Below are 19,046 nucleotides of genomic sequence, written 5' to 3'. Positions count from 1 at the left end.
ATTACTTTTGAATTGATTGACTCATTTGTAATGAATCTCAGCCCATTGAATTGAATGGAAAGGCAAGGGCTGGACATGCATTCCAAACCATACGGTTCAAAACCCAATGCCTCACCATTCAACTGAAGAGCCAGCTCTGTATCGAGAGGTAAGTACGTGTCTCATGCTAATGCAGTATTATTAACTCATCAGCCGCTAGGAGGAAATCCATTACACACTAGTGGAGGTAAATATCACACCCGTTCAAATCAATAAAAAACAACCTCTGAAGAGTTATGTGTTGATACTGAAATAAGTGTCACAAATGACCAGCGTCTGAATTTAATATTCACTGGTGCTTTTATTGTTTACTGTTTTAGTTGCACTATGTATTATATTTTTTACACTGTGTGTTTTATTTATTTTTATACCCAAAGGGAGTCCCCAATAAGGGGTTGAATGTATATGTTTTGTGTACCCAAAGGGAGACCCCAATAAGGAGTTTTATCTGTGTGTTTTATCCTTTTAAATATTTTAAACACATTGGAACTGGACTGTGGCCATTTTGGACACTGAAGGAAGAGAAGCAGCACTGGAGCCTAAACAGTTAATACATTGAAGAAAAGCAGAAGAAAATAAACGGGCTTCACTAGATACAATGAAGACTCTGGCACAGAAAAGAAAGTTAAGTGCTCTTTGCATTGTTGAGACAAAGAGAATACGGTTTCACAATGGACTGCAAGGAGGTGTTTACAGTTGTAGTCAAAAGCTTACATACCCCAATGGAAATTTATAATTTCTAGAATTTTTTCAAAAACAAACATTTTTAGAAAAAGTCTTTTGTAGCAAAAGTTTGATGAAAAAAGTTTCAAGAAATAGATGTCTACAATTATTTATTTCAACATTTTTTTTTTATGCAAAATTCAAGAAATGCTAATTCAAAGTATGCATACCCTTTGATGCTATGATAATATTGTCTACAAGGTGCTATAAATTTCAATATGGTACTGCTAGACAAAGAGAAGGAGATATGATACCTGTTATTGTACTAAATAATAATTAATCACAAGCTTTCGAGACCTCAAGGTCTCTTCTTCAGGTGAAAGTAGGGAAGAGAGATTGATGTTTACATTAGATCTATAATCATTATATTAGTTCAATCTCACTTTCACTGTTTTGAACAACTGAGCACACATACAGTATACTGGATACAATGCTGGAGCCCAATACAAGGGATGAATCACTGCACTGGGCCAGGTTTACTCAGCTTAAAGTAGTTAACTGCAAGTTAGGGTAAAGCTATTCAAAACTGAGGCTTGTACTGTAAAAGTGTTTTGAATGCAGAACCACCTAGTTCAGTGGAAGCAACATACTGTAATGTCATGGTTTTTATATCCAATGTAATAATTATTTATCATATTGTAGCATGCCTTAGGAATTGGGGGAGCAGCATGTAGAGGAACCACAGGAATAAGTCACACTTCTGCTTGTGAAACAGAAAATATATCAATAATGCACGTTCACTGACCATCAGTTCTCCTGAGAGGGTGGGATCGCAGCAAGGAGGAAACAGAATTCTAAGAAAATCAGTAAATGATTCCATACTTGGGATATTTTAGTACCTTATGGGAGTTGTAACAAGGGGCATCCAGGGAGAGGACACTAAAGTGAGAAGCTGCAGAATATACAGTAGCCTATACTGAAGCACCAGTGCTAAATGCAATGTGTCACATTAAGGGCAACAGATACCAGCCTCAACCGTGGCAAATGCCAAAGAATCTCTGAGAAATCGAGAGAGAGAGGAACACGTAGAGGAACAGAAAGTGCAGACTAGAACACTTCTCAAGAGTGGGAGAGGGAGAGCTTGTTGAGAGAGTCTGGCACCAGTTTTGAGTAGTTTAAAAACACACTTCCTCAGTTATTGGGCCGGGGGGTTTCTGATTATAAATCTAGGGATTTTATTTCTATTTGTTCTCCTATTTCAGGGGTTCATTCTTTTTGTTGTTTTGTTTTTTTGCAGTGTTGTTTGATTGGGGTTGGTTGTATTTGCTGTGTTTTATAATTCTAGGTAGTTTCCACCCTTGTTGTAGCTGTACGTTGTTATGATGTTCATTTGTTCTAGTTTCTTTCTGAAACTGGATCTTATTGCACTGCACTGTTCCTCCTGGTGTAGTCCCACAATGATGGAAACCTGCAGGTTAGTGTAACGGTAGTGTTGTGTGATACTGCTGCAAAGATTTTTTTTGCATTGCTACAATACTTGTTTTCTTTTTGTATTCTTCCATAGTTTAGCCTTCTGTGCATTCTGCTGCAGGACACAGGCTGGGTTTCACTATGGTAACCTGTTTATGGATAAGCTCTGCCTCATAGATTACACAACAGGAGAAAGGTGTACAGACCTACCAATCTTTTACCTTTAATTTGCAGAGAAATCCAAGTTTCCATTTCCATTTCAACCTCATATCAAGTATTTACGTTTAGGATGAAAGCACTGTGCCCATTGGGAGTTTATGCAAACAAAGAAAACACACAGAAAGGGGACTTTCCTTGGACTCTGACCATATAAAAGCAATGGCTTAATCATTGACCAGAACTGGGCTCTTTGTAGATCTGGATTTCCGGTGGGTATCAGAATGTGTAGCATACTTCTGTCCTTCAGAGTGAAAACACATTCAAGTATACATACCACAGAAACACACATGATAGAATCACATGTGATCCAAAGCATTGTAATGACCTACCACTGGGACCAAGACCCAAATCAGTCATCTGTTCCCATTGTCAGTAGACTGAGCTCAAACTTGTTTGAAATGGGTCTCTGTCAGACCCAGTTAAGAATGCAGGCTGGCAGAAATCGATGCTGAAAAACCAAACAAATACAAGCAGCCACCAGAAATAATAGAGATTGGTAAAAGGTCCGGCTGCAGCCCTGATTCGTTATTGCAAAGACAAGCTCGAGAGCCTTATCTAGACTTCCCAAAGAACATAATATAATAATGGAGACTGGTAATCGATTAGGCTGCAGCCCCATCTTTGCTATTGCAACGAGACGAGATCTACTGAACTTGTATAGCCTGGTTTTATGGTGACATAGTCTATTCCTGGTGAAGGGTGGGAGAATGAAGGACTTATTGAATGCATTGTACCAGACCCACCTAGCAGTTTTATTGCTACTCTACTAATCATTCAGATGCCTTGATTAAAGGAGACGTGTAACATCTTTTCACCAGGGAGGACTGGAACTGAACACCTGCTCTGCATCCACTGTTCTGGAGAAACTCTGTGAAGGAGAGCTATTAAAAGCGCTCAACTTTACACTACAATAAGTAAGAATGTATTTTCCTTGTAGATAACATCCAAGGAGAAAATCTTGCATGCTTACTACAGCTCTTATCTGCAGAATACAGTGAAACGAAAGTTTCCATTTTACATTAAAACTACAACTCAGATATTAGCATGAAGGCATTGTGCCCTTTGTGAGTTTATGTAAAGAAACCAAACACACAAGACGGGGGCTTTCCTTGCGCTCTGATATTATGAAATCAGCAGCTTGACATTTACCAGCACAGCCGGGCACTGTGCCATGTCCAGATGCAGGCTCCACTTCTTCAGGATTTCAGCACGTGCATTCGTATCTAACAGTCGGTTTTGCCTGATGCACTGCCGTTACAGTCACCTCACACTGACATACCTGACCTGTCCTGCATTGAAATGGTTTAAATGGGTGTAAGAGATTATTTTACCATATGACTTGGGGATTTACATTGCTTAATATACAATGGCAAGGATCATCTTCCAATTTACTAAGTAACTGCAATATAAATGCACAGTATTCAGAGCCACTTAATGTAGAGTGATACCCTGTATTAACCATGCTGCCCCACAACCATGCTCAGCTTTACACTGAGATGGAATGCATTGGTTTCTGTTTGTTAGAATCTTCATAGGTCAGCCTTCTGTGTGCTGAAGGGGTTAAAGACTCCCTCAAGTCATCTCCAACTCTCATGTATTAGATTTTTTTAAAAGATATTTTCAAAGTTACTAATGAAGAAAATGTACCAGTTCCCATTTACCAAAAATATAATAATAATAATAATAATAATAATAATAATAATAATAATAATAATAATAATAATAATAATAATAATAATAATAAACACTTACCAACTTTTATCATTAAGTGTGAGTCCTTCATAATGAAAATTGTGAGCTGTACAAGCTGATGGCAATACAGATAATATTTACAGCAGTTATTGCAGTTTTGTTGTGTGTATTTTGGGCATGGTCTCACATACAGTATTCTCAAGCTGTTTCACAGCTCGCATTTGTAATTGTTTAGGAAGTTGTGTGTGTGTGTCACCTAACGGGTTCAGTTTCTGGTGTGAATGTTTTTGTACGCTACTTGTAAAGTATTTAACTCTGACATGCATGAGTTTGTGTTGGGATTTGTTACACATTGATTGCTGTGTAAGACAGGTTAATGATAAGCTGTTCAGCAGTACAGGCATGCTTTTTTTGACATACTGTCTGTGTGGAATGGTAAAGTAATAGAACCCTGACTGATCTGTTTGTTATTTGATGCTGTCTGTCACAGATAAGGTCAGGGAAGCAAACTTGTGCTTTGTTGCTGTTTCAGTTCATACTGTTTTGAGCAGCTGAGATCAAATGTTCAATCAAAGATTCACATTTGTACATGAAGTATCCTTCATGCCAGGCAGGGACGTGGGGTTGGTTGGGATTTAATGAAAGATGTATGTTACACTGGTATCAATTCAAATAGATATTAATGAAAAGGACCAGAATATCTTACAAACTATGTTATAGTAGCAGTCAGTACATATTCATTAAATTCCTATGAAATGACCCACTATTTAAGATAAAACGGAGACACACCATCATGCTTTTGCACATGATTGGAATGAACTGAAGACAACGCAGAGGTTCTTTCAAAACTAAATGATAGGATTTGTTGAAAAGGCCATGTAACTGTAACATATAATGATGATGTGTATTGGAAACTACGATGTTTTCATTGATTTTTATGTGACTATTAGCCAAGAATATAAGCGAACCATGTTATAAACACTGACTAGCACGTCATGAGAAGAGTTTGAATGTTTTTTATTTTCTGATTACACTAAAGGTGTTTTTTGCGTGCTGTACCCTTTGATTTTTTTGCTGGTATACTTTAGCACTTGCTCCTTCTTCCTTTGGAGCCTCTTCCCTGAAACCGTCTTTCTCACCAACTTCCGCCCACCTGCACATTGGTGGTTGCTAGGTTACAGTTAATCATACCTTCTTTTAACAAAATAAAGCATGTCAAATTAATTAACATTTATACAATGCTTGCCTTATAAACAGGGAAGCTGATTCCAGGCTGATAAGTATGATATTAATTTTATTTTAATTTACTGTATGGTTGTTGTAACCAACAACCAAAATCCTGTAAATGTTACTGCTGGTATGTATTACCATCACTTTGTAGATCTCACAAAGGCCTGCACATTATCGTAAACATGCATTTGATTTTTATTATAGTGTTATATTTTCAGACTTCTTGGTACATAGTTTAAGGCTTCAGATCGTCATGAACATGCACGTCATGGGGAAAGTAACGATTGGTGAGAAGGTGCTTCTAGGCGTTTGAGTTCTGGAAAAAAGGAAAAACAATTTCATGTTTAGGGTTTTAAGCTATTTTTGAAAGTATAGGAACTGACTTGCGCATTTTCAATGTCGACTGCATTACTTCAGCACAGATTTGACATTTCTTCAAAGCACAATCAAAAAAGTTACGGCAAAACATAGTCGGTAAGATTTAGTGGAATGTGTGTGTTCAATATTTTAGTTACCTTCACTTATCTGTGTAGTAACACATCGTCCTAATGGATGGATTCAAGTTTCAAGTTTCCATTATATTCATTTAAAAAACATGCCAAATAGAAACCCAGTATTCTTGGTTTACTTTTAACTACTCTCCCCTTCAGGCCCTGCTGGGATGCTGGGTAATGAGGCCACAACATACTTGTAATGTCTCCTGAAAGGTGACGCTGTATCTAATTAAAAGCCTGTGTTTACTCTGTGTTTTTTGGCGGTCAGCATTCATGGTTTGCAGGCGGTTATTTGCATTTGTTTCTTATTGCCTTTGCAGTGCTTTTAACAAACTGAATGAACAAACAAAATACAGCATTGACCTAACCATGCAAGTATGAGGGTTTACAGCATTGACCTAACCATGCAAGTATGAGGGTTTACAGCATTGACCTAACCATGCAAGTATGAGGGTTTACAGCATTGACCTAACCACGGAAGTGTGAGAGTTTACAGCATTGACCTAACCACGGAAGTGTGAGGGTTTACAGCACTGACCTAACCACGGAAGTGTGAGGGTTTACAGCATTGACCAAACCACACAAGTATGAGGGTTTACAGCATTGACCTAACCACACAAATATGAGGGTTTACAGCATTGACCTAACCACGGAAGTGTGAGGGTTTACAGCACTGACCTAACCACGGAAGTGTGAGGGTTTACAGCATTGACCAAACCACACAAGTATGAGGGTTTACAGCATTGACCTAACCACACAAATATGAGGGTTTACAGCATTGACCTAACCACAGAAGTGTGAGAGTTTACAGCATTGACCTAACCACGGAAGTGTGAGGGTTTACAGCATTGACCTAACCACACAAGTATGAGGGTTTACAGCATTGACCTAACCACACAAATATGAGGGTTTACAGCATTGACCTAACCACAGAAGTGTGAGAGTTTACAGCATTGACCTAACCACAGAAGTGTGAGAGTTTACAGCATTGACCTAACCACGGAAGTGTGAGGGTTTACAGCATTGACCTAACCACACAAGTATGAGGGTTTACAGCATTGACCTAACCATGCAAGTAAGAGGGTTTACAGCATTGACCTAACCACACAAGTATGAGGGTTTACAGCATTAAATCAACCCCCCCCCCCCCAACATACACACACACATATGTGCACACACAATCTAACATGCAGCCAGTATGAATGTATTCCCTTATAAAAGTACTAAGTTCCCATGGTAATAGCACAGCAATGTGTAAAATAAAGAATAGTAAAAGCATGGTAAAATATAGGGAAACATTGTAAAGCATTGTAAGCATGATAAATGCATAGTATAACCATGGGCAAAGTGCAAAAATTCTGTGCAAAATTACTGTGGTAAGTATTTTTAAGAGTTGAAGAAAATACAAAATGTACAGAACTTGTGAATGAGAAGTTCACACAGCACTGATGACCATGAATGACATACTGCCTGGCCTCTATTAGCATGTGTCTATCCTGATTGGATTTGACATTGCCCTGGTGTGGGGCACGTTCTCCTGGTTTACCCTGGGTCCCCTAAGATTACCAAAGCATTATTGCTTTATGGGCATCTGAATGAGCTTGGGAATGGTCTGACAGGATCACTGCATCAGCTTATACTGAAATATGCTGAGCTGTCAAATAAACCTCATTAAACTTATGCAAGCCACAAAGATATACAGAACTTATACTGATGCGGTGTAGCAGAAAAACAATGAGACAATCTGTTTACTACAGCAGACATTAAAGTCAATGAGGAAGTTTGGATGTTTTTTTATTTTTTTGTAGTGTTATTTTTTCAGACTATTTAGTGCATAGTTTAAGGCTTCAGATCTGCTCATGAAGGAACAGTCAGCAATGAAAACATGCGCGTCATGGGGAAAGCAACGATTGGTGAGAAGGCACTTCTAGAAGAAGGTTAATGTAATCTTTAGCTTGATGAGATACAGCTGCTATGAGTAAGATTCCACTGCAAATGAATTATGATCTGGATGACTGGATCAGACATGTTTTGAATCAACTAAATTACCAACTGAAAATAATTTAAAAAAAAAAAAACACTAAGATAAACATCTTTCCTCACCGGTATTTAATAACTCTTCATATAAGTCTGAATGTACTGTTCTCAGTGTTTTATTGCAAGCAATATGAAATAATGCACTGCAGTGAAAATAACAGCATGACCCATATTGAAGAACGGCCTATTGAAAACCATTAGACCCCACACAGTTACAGCAAAATACAAATCTTTGGAGCCTTCTGTATGTTTGTTGCAATGCACTGTGGGAATACAATGGCACAAAATGCCAGGTACCTGTAGCACAATTGTCAGGTAGCTAAGACAAGTTTCTATTATGATTGCAAATGGATATGTTGAACATTTAGAATTGATTTAACAAAGCCCCGGTGAGATTTATCCTTTATGATTGTAGCTAACAAACTCATTCCACACATTGTCCACGGCATGTACATCCATTCACTATAGAGGGTTCAAATGTCAAGTTTTGAAGGAAACCTAATCTAAATTTTAGCAAACACTTATTTTCCTTATAGGTTAAATAATCTCTATTTGAATGCCTTGCTCTTATATAGTCTTGCACGTTCATGGTCACCAAATATATGAACAATACACATCAGTAATTATACACACAAGAACATTCATTTATGCATTAATCAACTTCAAGTAGTAGTGTTTTGAGATTTACGATTATACTGTATTTACAGTATAAACGTAAATCTCGAAAAACTACTCACTTCTAAATCTTTTGTAGTCATGTTTGTATTACATTAGTATAAATACATGTTAATTTGGATTCATGTGCTGTTTTTTTCTGACTTTATGTGAACGAAAAGACACACATTTGCCCGTTTTCCCATTGGAAATAGTGATATTTTGAAATATCACTGTCCTGGTCACAAAAGCAAAGTTTGTGGGGAATAATAGCCATTTTCTATACTTTTGAGGCATAAGCAATTAGGAAAGAACGCTTACTACCCAGGAAAAAAAATTGTGTTTCATAGTGTTATCAGTAATTGTACACACCAGAACATTCATTTATGCATTAAATCAACTTCAATTAAGTAACAGTTAAACACTCATATAAATAAACATATCATCAGCTATAGCTACGTAATATTGAATCCAATTCAATTCTTAATTAGTGATGACAGAGTATATCTATTAGAGACAAGAGTGTTTCAGGGGCAGAGTGTTTCAGGGGGCAGGGTGTTGGAGAGGGGACAGAGTGTTGGAGAGGGGACAGAGTGTTGCAGGGGGCAGAGTGTTTCAGGGGCAGAGTATTGCAGGGGGCAGGGTGTTGCAGGGGCAGAGTGTTGCAGGTGGCAGAGTGTTGCAGGGGCAGCATGCTACACGGACAGAGTATTGCAGGGGCAGATTGTATCAGGGGCAGAGTGTTGCAAGGGTCAGAGTGTTGCAGGGGGCAGAGTGATGCAGGGGAAGAGTATTGCAGGGGCAGATTGTATCAGGGGCAGAGTGTTGCAGGGGGCAGAGTGATGCAGGGGAAGAGTGTTGCAGGGGGCAGAGTGATGCAGGGGAAGAGTGTTGCAGGGGCAAAGTGTTGCAGGGGGCAGAATGATGCAGGGGAAGAGTGTTGCAGGGGGCAGAGTGATGCAGGGGAAGAGTGTTGCAGGGGCAGAGTGTTGCAGGGGCAGAGTGTTGCAGGGGGCAGAGTGATGCAGGGGAAGAGTGTTGCAGGGGCAGAGTGTTGCAGGGGGCAGAGTGATGCAGGGGAAGAGTGTTGCAGGGGGCAGAGTGATGCAGGGGAAGAGTGTTGCAGGGGGCAAAGTGTTGCAGATGGCAGAGTGTTGCAGGTGCAGTGTTACAGGGGGCAGAGTGTTGTAGGGGGCAGGTTAACGGACGTTTAAGAGCTCTATTTTAATTTGTATATTGATTCTATAAAATGTTAATCTAAACAACAACAATACATTGGGTAATAATATTATCCAGTCGAGCTGTCATGTAACTTATGGGGCTTGAAATACAATATGTGTTCCCTGAAGGACAGAGTGGAGAATAGCACACCACTAATTAAATAAGAACTGGGATTGAAACTGCAGTCTAAAAGATCTAGAAGACTTTTCTGAGACCTGCAGTCTTAACTCTACTATTGTAGCATATAAAGTTAAATAACGAAACACAGTCAGTCCAGTATCAAATCTCAAAGCTATTTGAAGTAACAGCCCCCTCCTCCCCAAGTTACACTGATAAGTGACTCTTCTGAGTTTTAAAAAGTAACCAGGATGTCCTGAATTAGAAAATCAAATGCAAAGTGAGGGGCTACTGGATTGGAAAACAGGCTAGTTTCAGAGTAAAACCAACTGTTTTCTAATAGCTAGAAAAGTCTGTGGCATGTTAAAGGTGTAGCTAGTGGGCCGTGGGGTTTTCTATTATATTATTATTATTATTATTATTATTATTATTATTATTATTATTATTACATAAAAACAATAGTTTTGTTGTTTCCCAAAAGGGTTTTGTGGAGATATATAGTCTGACCAAAAAAAAAAAAAAAAAAAAAAAAAAAAAAAAGTTTTATATAAATAAAAATGTTATGAACTAAAAGGTAATATTTTCTGTTATGGTGCAACTTTGATTTTGTGGTCTTTGGACCCCGTTACCCCACACCACAAAGACCCCTTTTTGTAAGTGTAGCCGTGACTCCACTGTCCACTGTGACGCAGACTGTCAGTGTGGATTTCAGTCATTCATTCACAGAGATGGGAATTGAGCCCATTCAGTTTCCCCAATCGAACCAATACTTCACAGTCCCACTCATGGGAAACCTCAGTGGAATTTACTGAGACTGCATGTGATAAATGACCACAATGAACCAAAACATTTTTCAAAGTAATATTTTTATTAAAAGTATATCAAATAAAAAAGAAGGATTCAGGCCAGTATAAAAATGCATAGGAACAATGAAATTATTAAAAAACAAAAACTTTAAAAATATTTTGCTGTAAGCTTAAATACTGTTTTCAATAGCTTTAAAATGTATGGTGTAGCACTGGTATTATGTTCATAGTGTTGCAGTACTGATAAAATGAGCGCCAAGCAAAAATAATTGAGGAACTTGGCTGTACTTGCTGGCTTTGCTTTACTCGTGCTGGTTTGTGCAATGCAAAGCTACACAGCATTCACCCTCTAAAAGAGCAAACTTGACGGAGATGCATTTGAAACAAATGGGATATGCTTTAAAACAGAATCCTATGTACAGTACATCACAAAAAACACAGAAAGACATTCATTGTACATAGTCATTCAATTCAATGTGAGAAATACAGCGGTGTGTGTACAATTTCAACAAGAAGTTTCTAAAGATGTCCAGCTCCCATGTCTGTTTGTAGATTTTAATTCTCCAGTCACCCTTTTAATTAATGCTGTTGCATACACAATGAAGACAGACTCTGTTAACATTTAGTTCAATAGCTCACACTTGGTGGATATGATAGTGTTCTGTCTACCTTAATACTGTGGTGAACTCAACTGCAATCAGCATTACTCTAGCGCAATGAATTGCTACGTCTCCAACTGAGTTCCTTGTGGGCAGTGCAAAGGGTTTGTTGCAGATGTTTCCTCTGGATAGTAATTTCCTATTTTGATCAGTACTGTACAATATATGATTTTATGTACCAAAAGTTTTTTGTACCAAAATACTACACATCCCTATAAAAAAAGTTTACAGCAACATTAAATGGCAGCCTAATCCTAGTTATTTATTTTGTATATAACTTTATCATAATAGTGAAAGACTTTGCACAGGAGCCACTGAGTAAATGTTAACCTAAATTACTTTATAAAATGGGTCATGTAAAAGCATGGCAAAGCGATCTTCCTCCAGTAATGCTGGGGTTTTTGGGAAACTGCTACATCTGCTGCTGGTCAATTCACTTCTTCATTGCAGGACCTGTTTTTCTATATCTAAATACCCGGTGATTTGGGAAGCAGGATGACATGCTTTAGAGATATCATTGCATTTCTATAAGACATAAACACAAATCTCTATCACTGATCCTCAGCTCAGATCGCTGGAGAGAACCAATGGGCCAGAAGAGCTGGGATGGACCTACTTGACTTGGCAAATCGAATGGTAGTTCAGTAGCACTTTCGATTACAGGGCATACATACCTATGTAATAACACAGAAATAACATGGTAACTAATCATGTTTTCTGGTCTTAAAGGGTGACTACTGGTGGGTAAGTGTGCTTACATGGGAATGACCACAGGGTTACCATGTTATTACATCAGCTAACAAGATATTTTTTCCAAGACTATTTCCATGTTATCACTCAGTAGTCACTAAGAGCAGAAATAATTGGTAATCACCCAATTATAACAATGTAATTACATGGGTGTTCATGCCATGCAAAGTGCTACTGACATTTCCTAGTGCTGTAGACAAAGTTTCAAGACTGACATTCATAAAGACTTACAAACATTCTAAACTATTGTACATGCAAAGTATAACCATGGACAAAGCATTGGAAAACTGCACATTACCATGCAAATTTACAGGGGTAGACTTTTATAAGGGTCAGCCCTTTACAAAACAGTGGTCATAAGTCTCACTTGTTTGGATTTTAGCATATAACTACAAAATCTTTAAAAAGTACAGCCATTTATTAATTTTGAACAAAAATCACACTTTAGGAAGCTGCCTTCTAAGAATACTGGTTAAGCTAAGAAAAGAGAACTTTAAATAAAAAGCCACTGATTTTCTGTTCTCATGTAAGCATATGAAACACACAGTCCCTGTTGGAAAAAAGCACAGTGCATCAATTCTGTTTTTTGAGTTGTTATTCCGGTATCCAAGACACTGAAAGTTTTTGCCAGACTTCAAATCCCTTTGAACTTCTGCCATCTTCCACATGTTAGATACATATAAACATGCTTCTTCAAGCAAAGTTGAGGCACATCCGGTTCTGAAAATGAAATAAATAAATACATAAATAAATAAATCCCAGTAGTTTCTCTATCCGTGTTTATTCGTTGGTCCCCTTGTTGCGTTCTCTGCTGTTTCTATCAGCTCTGCCGCACTAATTGCATGGATGTGCATGTAACATTGCAAGAAGCGTCCCCTACTTGGGAGAAACTGGAATGAGATAACACTTGATCTACACAGTTCCTTGTAAAGCAATCCTTGCCTGTGTCAGCAGCTAACATAATCTGAAATGTTGCAAAATGGATGTATTGAAGAGGAACCGGAGCCATTACAATCCTGTGCTACCAAACTCTGCTTTTGTGCCATTTATAAAATCTGTAATTGAATGTATTTTTGTGCAATAAGCACAAACCTATTGCACGGGTGATTTCTTCAGTCCACTGATCGCGTTTTATTTACTTGGGCATCCCCCCACTCTCTAAATCACATATAGGAAAACACTGTATTTACATCACAAATGCTCCTGTGAACACACAGTGAAATGCTCAACTTACCTTCAGTTTATGGTTCCGACACAGTTGTCTCCTCTTGACAATCTTGGCAATCAGACTGTTCACCCAAGGCTCTCTAGGTGGGGCGCAGAGCTTCCTGTTTCCCTTTGTGGTAAACCTGGGGAACCAAAGCCATCACAGTGTCACTGCTGATTTCAGAGTAAGGACACCAGCCAGTCCAGCAAACGACACGCTCACTTGTATGCTCTGTAGATGGTCATGTACCTTGGAGGAGGTACATTGAAAAGGACCTATCCCCACCTCCCCAGGAGGGGGGTAGTCTGGGGGATAGACTGGGGAGGCTGACTGGAAGCTGAGGAGGTGGAGGATGAAAACTATCAATGGATGCTTTCAGGATAAACAGCCAATTGGATAGAGAGGGGTATTTGCTGGGTACAATTTAGGGGGAGTGGTTGGAGTCTGATGGAAGCCACTTCTGGCATTAAAAAGACTCCAGCAATGACATTGTGGCTAGAGGTGCTCAAAATTAGTTCAAAACAGAAAAACAAAACCATCAAAACTACTCAAAACCAAACAGCATTATCTGAACTCTTTACTTTTTATTTATGCTGAAACATGGTAAAAAATATAATACCTGCTGGACCCCGACAGTAATTCAACTACCAGTTGATCAACGTTTGCTGTTTAACACATAGTAACTATGGCAGGAAGAGGGCTGTGTCAAGAGTTTAATTGTGCCAGTGTTGAGAACCAGGGTTGCGATCAGTGAAATAGACTTGATTGACTTTAGGGCTTTCTACAAAGATGCTAAAGCAGGAAATAGTGATAAACAGTGTCTGAAAGGAACACTTACACCACTGCTGCGAGGTCACACCCATCCTGCTGGCCTTGTTCCTTGTAGCTGTTCACTATTTTAATTGGGATTGGGGACTTGCTCACTCGCAGGCAGCAGTCCACAACCAAGTTGCTGTCTCCATAGGCTGCTGGGGGGAAAGCGGGAGAGATCACTGACCAGTTAATATTGCACTATAGGGGCTGATCCATATGTCGTCTGTTTCTGTTGATTTCTCCTCTTCAGCAGTGGGTCCAGCATCATTCCTCAAGAGTAATGTTAATAATCATAATAATCATCTTGTGAGCTTTTCATTTTCATAAACTGCACTGCTTGCTAGTGTTGTTATTGCTAAATATCTGTGTCAAACTGAGCTTTATAAGACACTTTATTTCTCTGAAGTCAGATTTTTAAAACAAAAGTTTCCAACAAGCTACAACAAACTCCAGAGGAAAAGATGGAGGAATTTGTTGGGGAGCAAAATAGTAAAAGTACACCCTGTTTAATTTAGGATAGCTGGGGACACCAGAATTGGAACAACTCCAATTGAGTTATTGTGTTTGATGACCCTTTGATGGAATTACAGTCTTGTTATTATCATTATTACTAAATCCACATGTAATATACTTATCTTCAAAGTGAGCATGTACTCCCCATTATTAATGTCTGTAGTCATAATCCTAACTTCTGACCCCCTTGCACCTTGGCATGTTTAAAAATGTCAAGATGCATTTCAGGTAGAGCTTTGCATTTGACAATACTGTAAAGCTGCTAGTCCATGCAGCAGCCACTATATTAAACATTGTAATTATGTGTAGGTGCACATGCATTTACTATGTAACTACTATGTAAATACACATTAATGAGAGACACAATCTAAAGTGTAACCCAACACTGTTCTCCTTGCTAGCTTGCATGAATGGCTTATACAGTACATTACATCCCAGAAATATCAACAGATCCTCCCCTTCCTAATATAATATGCACTTATTCATTGAACTTAACATTTTCTATAGTGCTGGTGTGTGGGTGTACGCATGAATAGCAGCCTTTGTTTGCCGATTCTGAAGCAGCAACTAGTTTCAATTTTATTACTACTGAACTTTGTTAAACTTTTCATGGGAAAATTCCCCACTGAAAAGTAATAGTTTTTACTTCTTTATTTCGGACTGAGAATGAATGCTTCAGAAACATAATATTAGCAAACAATGGATGCCCTGTACCAATAAAAGTTACAAATGAAAATTGAAATATCACAGTAACAGCACAGTGTTCAATTCCAGTTCTGATTGAATGAGGTCAAAGAACCCTAACAACACAGGTGGTCACTTCACACACTTCCCCTTGCTTTACATGCTTTGACCATCTCAGCTTAGCTGTGCATTATAAACATTATGTCTGATCACTCTTTGTCTGTTTGACCCTATATGGTTTGTGTGTAGAAACTGTAGGTGACGTTATGAATGCAGGGTTATCCTTATAATACACAATAGACCCATAATGTATGTGTTTTTATGGTGGCAACATATCCTCTGAGTTACATATTGTTTTATAGTGGAAAGTGTAGATTCAATGTCATTTGTTTTTTAATGTACTGTAAGGGTATTTGGAGCAATATTGCCAATAACTGTATGCAAGTATACGGATTCTGAAGAAGCCCTGATATACCAAATAAAATGTCTTTTGAGTGTCTGAGCTCTTACTAAATAAACAGTGTTGAGCAATGGGAGGCAAGGCACAGCTGGTCTGTTAGGAGGATGAGAGATGACAGCATAGCATATGGTCAAGTGGCTACTAATATGAGCACCAGGAAGGTCAAATAAACCCAAAATAAAAATAGATTTAGCAAAGTGAAGTACATAAATGACTTGTTCAGTTTAACTGCTAGTACACAACAAATGTTCCTTAACATTTACAGGCTTGCCTGAAAAACAGTACTTGCTAAATTGTAGTATATTTCATTTTTTATGTCCACCTTTTGAAGACATTCTATTTTCACTATCAGTGAATAATGAAACAAAATAAAAACATACATAACTGTAACAACAGCAGCAGACTCCCGAAATGTCCCCTTCTAGTACTGCACAGAGCAATCTTTAACAGAAACATTTTCCGATCTTTGAAGCAGCTGGTTACTTTTTCGTTGAAGGTATTTCAAATAAACTGTGCAGCTCTTTTCAGTGTGTGTTCAATCATATAGTGGAAGCAAACTAAACCAGCTGCCAGGTTCCTAAATGCAGAGTAACAGGCAGTGCGTCAACAAGGAAAACGCTTGCTGTACTCATTTTTAAGTGATAAAAATCTATATGTTTACATTAAACTATGTAACATGATTTTTGTTCCTGGGTAGTAAGTGTTATTTCCTAATTGCTTATGCCTCAAAAGTATAGAAAATGGCTATTATTCCCCACAGACTTTGCTTTTGTGACCAGGACAGTGATATTTCAAAATATCACTATTTCCAATGGGAAAACGGGCAAATGTGTGTCTTTTCGTTCACATAAAGTCAGAAAAAAACAACATATGAATCCAAATTAACATGTATTTATACTAAAGTAATACAAAAATGACTACAAAAGATTTAGAAGTAAGTAGTTTTTCGAGATTTACGATTATACTGTCATGAAGAATCTGCCTGTTTGCTATCTATTTATAACCAGCCTCTTATATGTACATCTACTTGAATAAATATTTCCATACAAATCTAACAACAGAAAGTCAATAGCTGTGATTCTCATAACAATGTCAGCCAGGCTCCTCAGGTTCATTTTGAGTACTAAACTCTTTCCCAAGTTACCAGATAGAAGCACTTTTTTAAAAATAAAATGGCATTAAATACAATTATAATGAATGGTCAAAGATTCTAGTACGTTTGCATAAAGCCTGTCGGTTTACATTGGCAACAATGGAGCACCCACTTTCAAAAGAAACTGAAAAGTGTTCCACGAATAAACTTTTTGCCTACATGTTTTTCTGAAAAGAACTGGGGTATGACATGCCATTGTGACCCTAACCTGAGTAACTTGTTCTCAGATGTGTATTTCTGTTTATATAACCCTGGTTGAACATGGAAAGACTTTCAGCTGGGGCTGACCTGTGCAATCTTGAAAGCCTGTGTCATAGAAAGACATTTTTTTGCAAAATGAATAAAATGCACTTTATTATTATTATTTCAAACTCTTTGTTTTGCAGTGTAATTGCACAGCGATCACACATGCAACTGTTCCATGGCCAAACATTCTGGTTCTCAGCATAAATAACAGTTTAGAATATACTTTTAAAATTGCTTTGCCAAGTAACAACAGGCAGCATATCCCAATGAATGAATGGCCATCGTAAATTCACATAATACAAAATTCACAACCAACAAGAATGGAGACCACTGCAAATTTAAGATGTAAACATCAATGAAAGAAACAATGGAGGAAACAAATAAACTCTGAAACTAAAAATGATTCAACGGACACTAAACTGTTTTTCTGCTAACCATTTGTAGAGTTCATATTACCTTGAGAAGGGATATACTAAAAAAAAATGTTTCAAAGGAATCACATATTTTAGTATTATGACAAATTGCAGCTTTACAATGCAAAAACAACACATATACATATATAAACAACATTATACAGTATATGCATTATTAGTGCATATTTTTGTAGCTGGAATTATTAAGAATTGAAATGCTCTAAATAATTATTTTGTTGTTTTTTTAAATATTTTTTGCGTTGAAAATCTTGCTGTAAGAATTGTGCAATTTCTGTTGAAAGTTGTTCTCAGTGTTTGTAATATACTGTACTACTAAAGACAGTTATTGTATGCTGTGTTCAAACATCCAGTATCACAAGAAGAAGCCTACCTTTGGAACAGCAGTACAGCAGGAATGTGCAGAGGAAGAGAGCAGTGATGCTGTGAGCCATATCGACACTTTGTGTTGTTCTTGGCAAGGGCAGTCTCTGATTCCTGCTTGTTTTCACCGGGGCTCTGTGTTGCTGAAGCTGAAGGCTTTGCTATTTATAAGACCTAGCTAAGTTTCACTATGAGTTCACTAAATAGGAGGTGCAGTGGATTTTTTTTTCTTTAAGTCATTGATCTCTTTCATGAAGATACTACAGCATATGCATTGCTAAAATTATCCAAAAATAAAATGTGGTCCATGTCAAATCAAGAACATGAGGCGATCCACATGTAATTTGCATGTGGTAACAAAGCATGCAATTTACAATGCCTCTGTCCTCACACACCCTTATTCAAAATAAATGCAATGTAAAAGAACGTGTAACGATAGAAATTTAAAAGATTTTGTAATTCTTGTATTACTCAAACAGATGCACAGACCAGTACAGTGTAATAAAAGCCAGTGCAGATCACAACAGTATCTGTATAGCTGATGGCTGTGCTGAACTGCTCAAACCTGCCAGGATGAACTGCTTCAACCCCAGAGCTGGGTTTAATTTACAGTGCAAATCCCAGATCTCCTGCGCACCTTAGATTTTTTGAATGTAACTTTTTAAGTCCTCTTGAGTACTACCATGCACCAAACACATTTGGTCAAAAACAGAAGCCAATTCACTATTAATGACATGCTGCATGTCAGTTAGTAATACAAGCAATGTTTTTAAAGGCGTGCTCTGATATGTTTAATGATTTGTGGGAAGAGGTGCATTTAGCAGCACAGTTCATCACATACAGCATACATGCATTTTAAATTCCCATTAGTATTCCTAGTTCCTAATGCTGAGTCACTAGAAATTCTCACTGGAATAGTAATCTTCAGAACTCAGAAAGAGGAACTCTGCAGAATAAAATAATTCCAACATGATCAATCCACCATTACAACTGGACACGTGGACTGTAATACTGTACATACTTTTAAATCTGGTGCGTATTGTAGCAGTATGTAAAATTCACCGTTAACGACCCAACAGCAAAAATAAATCAAAATGTTACCCATGGACAGAACTGCTTAGAACG

The 19,046-nt window shown here is 37.9% G+C and overlaps 1 protein-coding gene across 2 annotated transcripts; it reads right to left on the bottom strand.

Moving 5' to 3' along the window:
* Positions 1 to 10,853: 10,853 nt before the first annotated feature.
* LOC121309252 (C-C motif chemokine 19-like) lies at positions 10,854 to 18,043 on the bottom strand. Of its 2 annotated transcripts, none has more exons than XM_041242167.1 (4): positions 17,932 to 18,043; positions 14,097 to 14,226; positions 13,286 to 13,400; positions 10,854 to 12,771 (listed from the first exon to the last, which is right to left on the bottom strand). In XM_041242167.1, exons 1-4 carry the CDS (start codon positions 17,990 to 17,992, stop codon positions 12,745 to 12,747), a joined length of 333 nt encoding a protein of 110 aa, XP_041098101.1. In that variant the 5' UTR covers positions 17,993 to 18,043; the 3' UTR covers positions 10,854 to 12,744. The 2 variants fall into 2 exon arrangements, with proteins under 2 accessions (XP_041098101.1, XP_041098170.1); XM_041242236.1 differs by having other exon boundaries at positions 14,097 to 14,223.
* Between the last annotated feature and the right edge of the window lie 1,003 nt (positions 18,044 to 19,046).

This window comes from Polyodon spathula, chromosome 1, assembly GCF_017654505.1.
Source record: "Polyodon spathula isolate WHYD16114869_AA chromosome 1, ASM1765450v1, whole genome shotgun sequence".
Classification (NCBI taxonomy): Eukaryota; Metazoa; Chordata; class Actinopteri; order Acipenseriformes; family Polyodontidae; genus Polyodon; species Polyodon spathula.
The sequence above is the reverse complement of the archived record's forward strand: the minus strand, read 5'-3'. Positions and strand labels throughout refer to the sequence as shown.